This window comes from Carcharodon carcharias, chromosome 6 (assembly GCF_017639515.1).
Source record: "Carcharodon carcharias isolate sCarCar2 chromosome 6, sCarCar2.pri, whole genome shotgun sequence".
In the NCBI taxonomy this organism is placed as follows: Eukaryota; Metazoa; Chordata; class Chondrichthyes; order Lamniformes; family Lamnidae; genus Carcharodon; species Carcharodon carcharias.
The window spans coordinates 190399181-190414156 of NC_054472.1; the positions used below are offsets into that span (position 1 = coordinate 190399181).

A 14976-nucleotide genomic window follows, 5' to 3' on the forward strand; every position below is an offset into this window, starting at 1 on the left:
TCTCCTCTGGGGATCTCCCTCCCACAGCTTCCAACCTGACAGTCGCCCAACCTCGGACGGCCTGCTTCTATCTCCTACCCAAAATCCACAAACAGAACTGCCCCGGTAGACCGATCGTCTCAGCTTGCTCCTGCCCCACAGAACTCATTTCTCATTATCTTGACTCCCTTCTCTCTCCCCTTGTCCAGTCCCTTCCCACCTACATCCGTGATTCCTCTGACACCTTACGTCACATCAACAGTTTCCAGTTCCCTGGCCCCAACCACCTCCTCTTCACCATGGACGTCCAATCCCTCTACACCTCCATCCCCCACCAGGATGGTCTGAGGGCCCTTAGCTTCTTCCTCGAACAGAGGCCCGAACAATCCCCATCCACCACTACTCTCCTCCGTCTGGCTGAACTTGTTCTCACGCTGAACAATTTCTCCTTCAACTCCTCTCACTTCCTCCAAATAAAAGGTGTGGCTATGGGTACCCGCATGGGCTTCAGCCATGCCTGTCTCTTTATGGGATATGTGGAACATTCCCTGTTCCAGTCCTACTCCGGCCCCCTTCCACAACTCTTTCTCTGGTACATCGATGATTACTTCGGTGCCGCTTCATGCTTTCGTCGGGACTTGGAAAAATTTATTAATTTTGCTTCCAATCTCCACCCCTCCATCATTTTCACGTGGTCCATCTCTGACACTTCCCTTCCCTTCCTTGACCTCTCTGTCTCAATCTCTGGTGATAGACTGTCCACCAATATCCATTACAAACCCACCGACTCCCACAGCTATCTCGACTACAGCTCCTCACACCCCGCTTCCTGTAAGGACTCCATCCCATTCTCTCAGTTCCTTCGCCTCTGTTGCATCTGTTCCGATGATGCTACCTTCAAAAACAGTTCCTCTGACATGTCCTCCTTCTTCCTTAACTGAGGTTTTCCACCCACGGTCGTTGACAGGGCCCTCAACCGTGTCCGGCCCATCTCCCGTGCATCCGCCCTCACGCCTTCTCCTCCCTCCCAGAAACATGATAGGGTCCCCCTTGTCCTCACTTATCACCCCACCAGCCTCCGCATTCAAAGGATCATCCTCCGCCATTTCCGCCAACTCCAGCATGATGCCACCACCAAACACATCTTCCCTTCACCCCCCCCATCGGCATTCCGTAGGGATCGCTCCCTCCGGGACACCCTGGTCCACTCTTCAACCCCCTCCTATGGCATCACCCCATGCCCACGCAAAAGATGCAACACCTGCCCCTTCACTTCCTCTCTCCTCACCGTCCAAGGACCCAAACACTCCTTTCAAGTGAAGCAGCATTTCACTTGCATTTCCCCCAACTTAGTCTACTGCATTCGTTGCTCCCAATGTGGTCTCCTCTACATTGGAGAGACCAAACGTAAACTGGGCGACCGCTTTGCAGAACACCTGCGGTCTGTCTGCAAGAATGACCCAAACCTCCCTGTCGCTTGCCATTTTAACATTCCACCCTGCTCTCTTGCCCACATGTCTGTCCTTGGCTTGCTGCATTGTTCCAGTGAAGCCCAACGCAAACTGGAGGAACAACACCTCATCTTCCGACTAGGCACTTTACAGCCTTCCGGTCTGAATACTGAATTCAACAACTTTAGGTTTAAAATCTTTTATGCTCTCCCCACCCCTACTAGAGCTATACCTTGAGTGCCCTACCATCCATTCTTAATTAGCACATTCGTTTAGATAATATCACCAACTTTAACTTTAACACCTATGTGTTCTTTTGTACTATTGTTGTTGACATCTTTTGATGATCTGCTTCTATCACTGCTTGTTTGTCCCTACAACCACACCCCCACTCTACTTCTCTCTCTCTCTCTCTCTCTCTCTCTCTCTCCGCCCCCCACACACACACCTTAAACCAGCTTATATTTCAACTCTTTCTTGGACTCGAACTCAAGTTCTGTCGAAGGGTCATGAGGACTCGAAACATCAACTCTTTTCTTCTCCGCCGATGCTGCCAGACCTGCTGAGTTTTTCCAGGTAATTTTGTTTTTGTTTTTGTTTTGGATTTCCAGCATCCGCAGTTTTTTTGTTTTTATCAAACATTGATTCAGTCAGCAAGCCATTAGAGGGAGCAGATTTAAGTTTTTGATACCTGAACCATAATAACAATAATTTCACTTAGGCTGCTAAAATCACAGATGTCAAGTTCATGATAGTTAATAGGTGCTGCAATGGATGTATAATAACTTGCATTTATATAGCACCATTACCATCATAGAAGATCCCAAGGCGTTTCACAGGAGTGATTATCAAACAAAATCTGACATTGACCCCCACAAGGAGATATTAGGACAGCTGACAAAAAGTTTGATCGACTAAGACCTAGAAAAGAAACATTTGTAGAGGTTTGTGGAAACAGCAGGCAAGTGAGACAAACTGGATAACACTTTCGAAGTGAGAGCACAGGCATGATGGGCCAAAAGGCCTCCTTTTGTGCTACAACTGTGGAATAGATTGTTTTAGAGAATGGGTAAGTGGGCACAATCCGTTTTATTGGACAACTTGCTAGACCAATGGTTCAGTTGTAAAGGATCCATTGACTGGCATTAAACTCTGTCCCATCCAGGCTTCCCTTTAGGACTCTTTAATGGGGGGTGGGGGGGGGGGGGGGTAGGTGGTGATCGTGGGGGCAAATCAAGATTGAAGAAAGGAAGATGCTACCAGAAAGCATTCAAGGATTATTTCATCTGTGAAGATTTTAGAGACTTGCCAAGTGAACATAGAAACCATCGTACCTTCAGCATGTCAAGGGACAGTTGATGTGCAGGAGGGTAGGTGCTCTCCAGCGACAGAAGCAGACAGGCCTGGAACACGAAAGCACATATAGAATCAATATAATGTTTACATGTAGCTCCGAAGTTGAACGTGACTGTTGTACAATTTATTTAATGGGAATGTTCTCACACATCTCCCAGATGGTTAAATTTAGAGTCGCGCTGCCCTCACAGTAGCTCACACACCTGCCCAGGAGCAGATGGTGAGAGAGGGAGGATTATATGGGAAGGTGAATTATCAAACTTTTAAGGGGTCATAAAAAGTACGATCTACAAGGACCTGCATTTATAATAGGCCTTCAGTGTCCGAAGATGCTTCGCAAGAGTTATCAAACAAAATTTGACACTGAGCCACATAATATGGCAACCAAAAGCTTCATCGAAGAGGTAGGCCTTAAGGACCAAGTCAAAGGAGAAAAGAGATGGAGAGGTTTAGCAGGAGAATTCCTGAATTTAGGGCCTCAGCAACCAATGGTGAAGCGATGGAAATTAGTGATGCACATGAGGCCAGAATTGGAGGAGCACAGAGACCTCCGAGGGTTGTAGGGCTGAAGGAGATTATGGAAATGTAAAGGGGGACAATGACTGCCAAAAGCACGAGATAAATGCAAGTCTTTCTTAGTCTTTTATCCTTAGTGTTTAACTTTGATCCCTCCGCAATTCTTTCACATCCAAAATATTTTAAGAGATATTTGTGATTAGAACATCCAACAGTATGAAATAAAAATTGAAAACACTGGAAATACTCAGCAGGTCTGGCAGCATCTGTGGAGAGAGAAACAGTTAATGATAAAAACAAAAAACTGCGGATGCTGGAAATCCAAAACAAAAAAACAGAATTACCTGGAAAAACTCAGCAGGTCTGGCAGCATCGGCGGAGAAGAAAAGAGTTGACGTTTCGAGTCCTCAAGGGGTGAAATACCCCTTCCTTGGATTCACCTAGTTCCTGTTGAAGGGTCATGAGGACTCGAAACGTCAGAGTTAATGTTTCAGGTCTGTGATATTTCAACAGAATTGGGAAAAGTTAGAAATTCAATGGGTTTTGAGCAAGTGAGGGGAGGTGTTGGCGTAGTGGTAATTCAGTAGGCCCAGGCTAAAGATCTGGGAAGATGGGTTCAAATCCCACTAGTCTCAGTAATAGTGATGAAACCTTTAGGAAAGGCAGATTTCCTTCCTTTAGGGAAGTAATGAGTTTGACTCTTAACTGTTCTCTGAAATGGCCAAGCAAGCCACTCGGTTATATAGATTTTGTTTGTTCATGGGGCTTTGGACATCACTGGCTAGGTCAGCATTTATTGCCCATTCCTAATTGCCCTGGTTCAGAGAGCATTTATGGGTTAACCACATTCACAGAATCACAGTGCAGAGGAGGCCCTTCGGTCCATCGAGTCTGCACCGACACATGAGAAACACATGACCTACCTACCTAATCCCATTTACCAGCACTTGGCCCATAGCCTTGAATGTTAAGACGTGCCAAGTGCTCATCTAGGTACTTTTTAAAGGATGTGAGGCAACCCGCCTCCATCACCCTCCCAGGCAGCGCATTCCAGACCATCACCAGCCTCTGAGTAAAAACGTTTTTCCTCACATCCCCCCTAAACCTCCTGCCCCTCACCTTGAACTTATGTCCCCTCGTGACTGACCCTTCAACTAAGGGGAACAGCTGCTCCCTATCCACCCTGTCCATGCCCCTCATAATCTTGTACACCTCGATCAGGTCACCCCTCAGTCTTCTCTGCTCCAACAAAAACAACCCAAGTCTATCCAACCTCTCTTCATAACTTAAATGTTTCATCCCAGGCAACATCTTGGTGAATCTCCTCTGCACCCCCTCCAGTGCAATCACATTCTTCCTATAATGTGGCAACCAGAACTGCACACAGTACTCCAGCTGTGGCCTCACCAAGGTTCTATACAACTCCAACATGACCTCCCTACCTTTATCAATCGAGGCATAGATTACAAAGGCAAGTGTCCCATATGCCTTTTTCACCACCCCACTAACATGCCCCTCCACCTTCAAAGATCTATGGACACACACGCCAAGGTCCCTTTGTTCCTCAGAACTTCCTAGTGTCATGTCGTTCATTGAATACTTCCTTGTCAAATTACTCCTTTCAAAGTGTATCACCTCACACTTTTCAGGGTTAAATTCCATCTGCCTCTTATCTACCCATTTGACCATCCCATCTATATCTTCCTGTAGCCCAAGACATTCAACCTCACTGTTAACCACCCGGCTAATCTTTGTGTCATCCGCAAACTTACTAATCCTACCCCCCACATAAGTCATCTAAGTCGTTTATATAAATCCCTGTGGTACGCCACTGGACACTGGTTTCCAGTCACTAATGTATCCTTCTGTAATCGCCCTCTGTCTCCTACAACTAAGCCAATTTTGAATCCACCTTATCCTGTATCCCATGTGCATTTGCTTTCTATATAAGTCTCCCATGTGGAGCGTTTGCTGAAATCCATATAAACTACATCAACTGTGGTACCCTCATCTACACACCTAGTCACCTCAAAAAATTCAATCAAATTTTCATGACCTCTCTCTGACAAAGTCATGCTGAATATCCCTGATAAAACCTTGCCTCTGCAAGTGGGGATAGATTCTCTCCTTCAGAATTTTCTCCAATAGTTTCCCTATCACTGACGTGAGACTTACTGGCCTGCAGTTCCCTGGCTTATCTCTAAACCCTTCTTAAATAGCAGAACCACGTTAGCTGTTCTCCAGTCCTTTCCTCCGCGGACAGAGAAGTATTAAAAATTTGGGTCAAAGCCCCTGCGATCTCCTCCCTTGCCTCCCTCAGCAGTCTGGGACACAAATCATCCAGACCTGGATGTCTGTCCACTTTTAAGCCTGCCAACATCTCCAATACTTTGTCACTTCCTATATCAATTTGCTCAAGAACCTTGCAGTCTCTTTTCCCGAGTGCGATACCTTCATCTTCATTCTCTTGGGTGAAGACGGATGTGAAGTATTCATTCAACACTCTACCGATGTCCTCTGGCTCCACCCATAGATTGCCCCCTTGGTCCCTAATGGGCCCTACTCTTTCCCTGGTTATCCTCCTCCCATTTATATACTTATAGAATATCTTGGGATTTTCCCTACTTTTACTAGCCAGAGCTTTCTCATATCCCCTCTTTGCTCTCCTAATTGCTTTCTTAAGCTCCACCTTGCACTTTCTGTACTCCACTAATGCCTCTGCTGATTTGTTTCCCTTGTACCTGCTAAAAGCCTCTCTTTTCTTTTTCATCATATCCTGAATATCTCTGGCCATCCATGGTTCTCTGGGCTTGTTACTACTTATCACCCTAGAGGGAACATGTTGAGCCTGTACCCTCCCGCTTTCCTTTTTGAACGCCACCCCCCACCCCGCTCCCACCACCCCCACTGCTCCTCTGTAGATTTCCCCACAAGGAGCTGTTCCCAGTCTACCTTGGCCAGATCCTGCCTTATTTGACTAAAATCCGCTCTCCCCCAATCCAATGCATTTTTTTGCAACTTGTCTATTTCTTTGTCCATAACAAGCTTAAATTATACCATGTTGTGGTCGCTATCACTAAAATATCACACATCACACATTGCTGAGAGTCTGGAGTAACATGCAGGCCAGGCCAGATAAGGATGACAGATTTCCTTCCCTAACAAACACAAGACTCTACCATAGAAATCCCAAGCTCCCACTCAATGTTCTGGCACAAAGTGTCTTAAGTTGGGATCCAGATAAAGAACAATCAAGTTCTTTATATAAAAAAGTTAGTTTTTAAAAAATTCTTTCATGGGAAATCACTGGCAAGGCCAGCATATGTTGTCGTTCCTTATCTGTCCCTTGAACTGAGTGATTAGCAAGGCCATTTCAGAGGGTATTTAAGAGTCAACCACATTGCTGTGGGTCTGAAGTAACATGTAGGCCAGACCAGATAAGGATGGCAGATTTCCTTCCCTAAAGGACATTAGTGAACCAGATGGGTTTTAATGACAATCAGCAATGGTTTTGTGATAAAAGCAAGTATGTGCTGCTGAGGCTTTATAAGGCTCTGGTCAGACCACATTTAGAATATTGTGAGCAATTATGGGCCCCGTAACTCAGGAAGGCTATGCTGGCCCTGGAGATGGTCCAGAGGAGGTTCACGAGAATGATCCCAGGAATGAAAGGCTTAACATATGAGGAATGTTTGAGGACTCTGGGTCTATACTCGATGGAGTTTAGAAGGATGAGGAGGGATCTGATTGAAACTTACAGAATACTGAAAGGCCTGGATAGAGTGGACGTGGGGAAGATGTTTCCATTAGTAGGAGAGACTAGGACCCGAGGGCACAGCCTTAGCAGGGAAAGACCTTTTAGAACAGATGAGGAGAAACTTGTTTAGCCAAAGAGTGGTGAATCTATGGAATTCATTGCCACAGAAGGCTGTGGAGGCCAGGTCATTGAGTGTATTTAAGACCGAGATAGATAGGTTCTTGATTGGTAAGGGGATCAAAGATTACGGGGAGAAGGCGGGAGAATGGGATTGAGAAACTTATCAGCCATGATTGAATGGCGGAGCAGACTCGATGGGCCGAATGACCTAACTTCTGCTCCTATGTCTTATGGTCATCATCAGACTTTTAATTTCAGATTTCTATTGAATTCAAATTTCATCACCTGCCTTGATGGGATTCAAACCCCGGTACCCATAGTATTACCCTGGGTCTCTGGAACACTCGGCCACCGCCTCCCCTGTATCAAAACAGCTACAAAGCCTTCAAAAAGGAATGAAACCAGATGGGCCACCTGGTATCGACCTAGGCACCAGAAACGACAATGGCAAACTCATCCTTGCAAAGTCCTCCTTACTAACTGGGGGCTTGTGCCTAAATTGGGAGAGCCATCTCAAAGAATAGTCAAGCAACAGCCTGACAGTCATACTCTCAGAATTATAGCTTACAGACAACATCCAAGACACCACCATCGCCATCCCTGGATATGTCCTGTCCCACCAACAGGACAGACCCAGCAGAGGTGGTGGCACAGTGGTATACAGGTGGGAGGGAGTTGCCCTGGGAGTCCTCAACATCGACTCCAGACCCCATGAAGTCTCATAGCATCAGGTCAAACATGGGCAGGGAAACTGCAACTGATTATGCAGGTCCTTGTAGATATTACCTACTGCACTCCCTCAGCTGATGAATCAGTGCTCCTCCAATTTGAACACCACTTGGAGGAAGCATCGAGAGTGGCAAGGGCACAGAATGTACTCTAGGTGGGGGACTTCAATGGCCATCAGGAAGAGTGGCTCGGTAGCACTACGACTACCAAGCTGGCTGAGTCCTAAAGGACAAAGCTGCTGGACTGGGTCTGCAGCAGGTGGTGAGGGAACCAACAAGAGGGAAAAACCTACTCCTACCACCACTGGTGAGGTCATCTCTTCACAAACCTGCCTGATGCAGATGCAGATGTATTTGTCCATGACAGAATTGGTAGGAGTGACTACCACACAATCCTTGTGGAGACGAAAAGTCCCACCTTCACATTGAGGGTACCCTCCATTGTGTTGAGTGGCACTACCACCGTGCTAAATGGGGTAGATTTCAAACAGATCTAGCAACTCAAAACTGGGCATCCATGAGGCGCTGTGGGCCATCAGCAGCAGAATTGTTTACAACCACAATCTGTAACCTCATGGCCTGGTATATCGTCCACTCTACCGTTACCATAAAGCCAGGTGTTCAACCCTGGTTCAATGAAGAGTGCAGGAGGGCATGCCAGGAGTAGCATCAGGCGTACCTAAAAATGAGGTGTCAACCTGGTGTAGCTACAACACAGGAATATTTGAGTGCCAAACAGCAATAGTAGCAAGCGATAGGCAGAACAAAGCGATCCCACAACCAACGGATCAGATCTAAGTTCTACAGTCCTGCCATATCCAGTCGTGAATGATGGTGGACAATTAAACAACTCACTGGAGGAGAAGGTTCCACAAATATCCCCATCCTCATTGATGGGTGATCTTTTGCGCTCATGTGCTAGGCTAAGGCTGAAGCATTTGCAACAATGTTCAGCTAAAAGTGCCAAGTGGATGATCCATCTCGGTCTCCTTCGGAGGTCCCCAGCATCACAGATGCCAGTCTTCAGCCAATTCAATTCACTCCACGCGAAATCAAGAAACGGCTGAAAACACTGGATAACTCACCATAAGACGTAGGAGCAGAAGTAAGCCATTCAGCTCATCCAGTCTGCTCTGCCATTCAATGAGATCATGGCTGATCTGACAATTCTCAATTACACTTTCCTGCCTTTTCCCCATAACACTTGATTCCCTTACTGATTAAAAATCTCTCTCAGCCTTGAATATACTTAAATGTCCCAGCCTCTACAGCCCTATGTGGTAAAGAATTCCACAGATTCACTGCCCTCTAAGAGAAGACTTTCCTCTCATCTGTCTTAAATGGGTGACCCCTTACACTGAGATTCTGCCCTCTGGTCCAAGACTCTCACACAAGGGGAAACAACCTCTCAGCATCTACCCTATCAAATCCCCTAAGAATCTTATATCTTTCAATAAGGACACCTCTCATTCTTCTACACTCCATTGAGTACAGGCCCAACTTACTCAACCTCCCTTCATAAGAAAATCCCTCCATAGACCGGGATCAACCTAATGAACCTTCTCTGGACTGCCTCCAATTTCAGTATATCTTTCCTTAGATAAGGGGACCAAAACTGTTCACAGTATTCTAGGTGTGGTCTAACACATGCCTTGTATACTTTTAGCAAGACTTCCCTATTTTTATACTCCATTCCCTTTGAATTAAAGGCCAACATTCCATTTGCGTTCCCTATTACCTGCTGAACTTGTATGTTAGCTTTTTGTGATTTGTGCATGAGGACCCCCAAATCCCTCTGTGCTGCAGCTTTCTACAGTCTTTCTCCATTTAAATAATATTCAGCTCCTCTATTCTTCCTGCCAAAGTGCATAACCTCACATTTTCCCACATTATATTCCATCTGCCAAGTTTTTGCCCACTCACTAAACCTGTCTATATCCCTCTGTAAACTCTTTATGTCATCCTCACCACTTACCTTCCCACCTATTTTTGTCATCCGCAAACTTGGCGACAGTACATTAATTTCCCTCATCCAAGTCATTAATGTATATTGTAAATAATTGTGGCCCCAGCATTGACCCCTGTGGGACTCCACAGGTTGCCATCCTGAAAATGCCCCCCCTATCCCAACTCTGTCTTCTATTAGTTAGCCAATCCTCTATCCATGCTAATGTACCACCCCAACACCATGGGCTCTTACCTTATTAAGTAGCCTTATGTGCAGTACCTTATGGGAATCCAAATATATTACATCTACTGGTTCCCCTTTCTCTATCCTGCTTGTTAGTTGCTCAAAGAATTCTAATAAATTTTGTCAGGCATGATTTCCCCTTCATGAAGCCATACTGACTCTGCTTGATTAGGTTATGCATTTCTAAATACTCTCCAATTACATCCTTTATAATAGACTCTAACATTTTCCCAATGACAGATGTTAAGCTAACTGGCCTACAGTTCCATTTTTTGTCTCCCTCCCTTTTTGAGTAAGGGTGTTACATTAGCAGTTTTCCAATCCTCTGGGACTTTTCCAGAATCTAAGGATTCTTGGAAGATTACTATCAGTGCATCCACTTTCTCTGCAGCTACTTCCTTTAATATCCTAGGATGCAACCCATCAGGTCCAGGGGACTTATCAGCCTTTAGCCCCATTAGTTTCTCTAGTGATAGTTATTGCATTTATTTCCTCCCCCACTTTTGTCCCTTGATAATTTAGTATTTTTGGAATGTTATTAGTGTCTTCTACCATGAAGACTGATGCAAAGTATTTATTCAACTCCTCTGCCATCTTCTGGTTCCCCATTATTATTTCCCAAACCTCATTCTCTAAGGGGCCTATGTTCACTTTAGCCTCTCTCTTTCTTTTTATATCTTTAAAGAAGCTCTTACTCTCAGTTTTTATATTACTTGCTAGTTTCTACCCCAGTAATGGTGCCAGTGCCCCATGAACTGAAACCCATTACTCCCACACCAATCTTTGAGCCACACATTTAACTCCTTGACTTTATTTACCCTATGCCAGTTTACCCTTGGCTCAGGCAGTAATCCTGAGATTATTACCTTGGGGGGGTTCTGCATTTTAATTTAGTTGCTAACTGTTCAAATTCTTTCAGCAGGACCTCCTTTCTAGCCCTATCAATGTCATCACCTCCTGACTTTCCAAAGCCTGTCCACCATCGACAAGGCACAAGTCAGGAGTGTGATGGAATACTCTCCACTTGCCTGGATGAGTGCAGCTCCCACAACACTTAAGAAGCTCGACACCGTCCGGGACAAAGCAGCCCAATTCACTGGCACCCCACCCACAAACATTTACTCCCTCCACCACCGATGAACAGTGGCAGCAGTGTGTACCATCTACAAGATGCACTGCAGAAACTCACCAAGGCTCCTTCAAAAGTGCCTTCCAAACCCACAACCACTACCATCTAGAAGGACAAGGGCAGCAGTTACATGGGAACACCACCACCTTCAAGTACCCCTCAGAGTCACTTACCACCCTGACTTGGAAATATATTGCCATTCCTTCACCATCATTGGGTTAAAATTCTGGAGCTCCCTCCCTAACAGCACTGTGGGTGTACCTACACTACATGGACTGCAACAGTTCAAAACAGCAGCTCACCACCACCTTCTCATGGGCAATTAGGAATGGGCAATAAATGCTGGCCTAGCCAGCGATGCCTACATCCGGTGAATGAATAAATGAGTAAAAGAGAGGTTGAAAAAAGACTAAAAGGGAAGGTCTGTGATAGGGCAGAGGGTAGGAAAGATCGAATGACAAAGGGGATGATGGTGTTAGACAAAAGGAAGTGGTAATGGGACAAGTAAAGAAACATAAGATGCATCTAAAGGAGATGCGAGTGGCAAGATCCTGAGTAGGTGCCACCCAAACAAAGAAAAGAATATAAGAGAAAAAAAAAACAGCAAAGAAAAAGGAAATGAAATGGGCAGGGGTCATAATCTAAATTGTTGCACTCAAATGTTGAAATCAGAAGGCTGTAGGGATAAGATGCTGTCCCTCAAGCCCCCTTAATTGAGCTAATTGGAACACTGCACCAGGCCATTACTGCTTTCCTTGGTCTTGCATCATGAAACATTTAATCATTTAATCTCAGCTGCCCCCCACCCTATCAAAGACCTCCCCCTTTTTTTATTTTTTCTACCCTCCCCATTTTCAGCTGCTCAAGATCTATTGCATTTCCAACTTTCCCCAGTTTTGACCAAAGGTCATAGACCTCAATGCCAACTCGGTTTCTTTCTCCACAGATGCTGCCTGACCTGCTGAGTATTTCCAGCATTTTGCTTTTATATTATAAGTATGAAATCCATCTGCTTTCTTTAGTCAAAGGTCAATTCAACAGTCAGGTGAATATTTCAGAAAGTCTGGTACCTTACCAGTGGTTTGGAGTCACTAAGCACATGGTACTGTAGAAACTGGTGAAGCATGTAGAACAAGCTGTGCTGGACAAGGGTTTTTATAACCAATTCATAAAGGTAATGCTGTAATAAAATACAATGTTTTAAAGGAAGTAAATAATTCAAATACAGAAATGTTAATATTTCTGATTAAAGTGAAGGGGTTGAATTACCTGGACAGTGATCTGATACTGATTGAGAGACCGGATGTATTCCATCAATACTGCGCTAACAAACTTGTGGGGAAGGCCCTGGTAAAAGAAGTTGTAGAAAATCACATGATCCAAGTATGGAACGAGACCATTCAGCCCATCAACGACATTTTCAGCAACATGCAAAACCAGCCGTATCGTGGCCTCTTAACACAGTTAATATGCTAATTATGTACAGGTAATGCTACCAGGACTCAAACTCGGGAATTACAATCTATAAAGCAACTCTGGCTTTCAAATAAATATACTGGCCCAGAATTTGCATTAATAATAACAGTGAGGCTATCACTTGTAGTACTGTCTCCAATTCTGGTCACTGCCCTTTAGGAAGGATGTGAAGACTTAACAACAATGGTTCCAGGGATGAGGGACATCAGTTAGGTGGAATGAGTGGGGAAACTGAGATTATTTTCCTTAGCGAACAAAAGGTTGAGAAGAGATTTGATAGAGGCATTCAAAATCATGAACAGTCTGAATGGAGTAGATAGGAAAAAACTGTTCCCATTGATGAAGGATCGAGAACTAGACAGTACCAGTTTAAAGGTGGTAGGCAACATGGGGGAATAATTTTTTTTCTAAACGCAGCAAGTGATTAGGGAGGGAGACTGAAAGCAGGAAACTACAGGCCAGTTTGCTTAACATCTGTGATGGGGAAAATGTTGGAAGCTATTATTAAAGATGTTATAGCAGAGCACTTGGATAAGTTCAAGGTAATCCGGCAGAGTTGACATGATTTCGTAAAAGGGAAATCATGTTTAACCAACTTACTGGAGTTCTTTGAGGAAGTAACATGTGCTGTAGATAAAGGCGAACCGGTGGATGTCCTGTACTTTCCAGAAGGCATTTGATAAAGTGCCATGTCAGAGGTTATTGTGGAAAATATAAGTTCTTAATGTAGGGGGGGTAACATTTCGGCATAGATAGAAGATTGGTTAGCTAAGAAGAAGCAGAGACTGGGCATAAATGGGTCTTTTTCAGGTTGGCAAGATGTGACAAGTGGCGTTTCACAGGGATCGGTGCTGGGACCTCAACTGTTTATAATTTATATAAATGCCTTGATTGAAGGTATGGATGGGATGGTTGCCAAATTTGCTGATGACACATAGGTAGGTAGGAAAGTAAGTTGTGAAGAGGACAAAAGGAGGTTACAAAAAGATATAGATAGGTTAAGTGAGTGGGCAAAGATCTGGCAAATGGAGTATAATGTGGGAAAATATGAAATTGTCCATTTTGGCAGGAAGAATAAAAGACAAGCATATTATCTAAATGGTGAGAGATTGCAGAGCTCTGAGATGCAGGGGGATCTGGGTGTCCTAGTGCATGAATCACAAAAAGTTTGCATGCAGGTACAGCAAGTAAATAGAAAAGCTAATAGAATGTTATCATTTATTGTGAGGAGAACTGAATACAAAAGTAGGGAGATTATGCTTCAGTTATACAAAGCACTAGTGTGATCACATCTGGAGTACTGTGTACAGGTCATCTTACTTAAGGAAGGGTGTAAATGCGTTGGAAACAGTTCAGAGAAGGTTTACCAGACTAAAACAAGAAATTCTTATGAGGAAAGGTTGGACAGGATAGGCTTGTATCCACTGGAGTTTAGAAAAGTAAGAGGTGACTTGATTGAAACAGAAGATCCTGAGGGGTCTTGACAGGGTGGATGTGGAGAGTATGTTTCCTCTTTGGGAAAAATTAGTGGTTGCCCATCTAAAATGGAGATGAGGCAAAATTATGAGTCTTTTGGAACTCTCTTCCTGAAAAGGCGGTGGAAGCGGAGTCTTTAAATATTTTTAAGGCAGAGATGGATAGATTCTTAGTAAGCAAGGGGGTGAAAGACTAACTGGGGTAGGTGGGATGCAGATTTGAGGTTATCATCAGATCAGCCATTATCTTATTGAATGGTGGAGCAGGTGCGAGGGGTCGAATGGCCTACTCATGTCATTGTTCGTAAGTTTGTATGTTCACTGCCAGAGAGTGTGGCGGAGACTGGTTCAATCGTGGCTTTCAGAAGGGAATTGAATAAGCACCTGAAGGGAAAAAAATTGCAGGGCCATGGCACAAGGGTGGGGGAGTGGGGAGGAATGAAATTTCTCTCACAGAGTTGGTCTGGATCCGAGGGGCCAAATTATCCTTCTGTGTTGTAGCCATTCTATGATCCTGCGCTCACCGTTATTACAAGGCAAATCAGACAGCAACTCTGACGTCGACACATGCACGGAAATCCAGAAGTTGCTGTCAGAGATAGCCCACTCTGCCACAAGGTGTACTGATGCAGTCCTCACTGATAGACTCAGCACTGAAAGGCTTGTAATGATGTGAACTTAGCATATTTGCCCACTAGTAGTAATCAATAATTACTGACAAATATCTCTAGACCTGACATTGAAATTTTACAAGTGTGGACTCTCATTTCTTTTGAAGCTAATTAATGAGGGAGAATT

The 14976-nt window shown here is 44.6% G+C and overlaps 1 protein-coding gene across 2 annotated transcripts in view; it reads right to left on the reverse strand.

Annotated features, from left to right (window-relative positions):
- Positions 1–14976, reverse strand: part of rmc1 (regulator of MON1-CCZ1) — an 86560-nt gene that overhangs the window by 17678 nt on the left and 53906 nt on the right. For both annotated transcript variants that reach the window (XR_005943363.1, XM_041190489.1), the window contains exons 16-18: positions 12497–12574; positions 12303–12407; positions 2765–2833 (exon numbers count right to left, since the gene is read on the reverse strand). Coding sequence is in view for 1 of the 2 variants with exons in the window: in XM_041190489.1 (XP_041046423.1) it covers positions 2765–2833; positions 12303–12407; positions 12497–12574 (252 nt within the window). In the remaining variant the exon portion in view is untranslated. The remainder of the gene's footprint in view (positions 1–2764; positions 2834–12302; positions 12408–12496; positions 12575–14976) is intronic.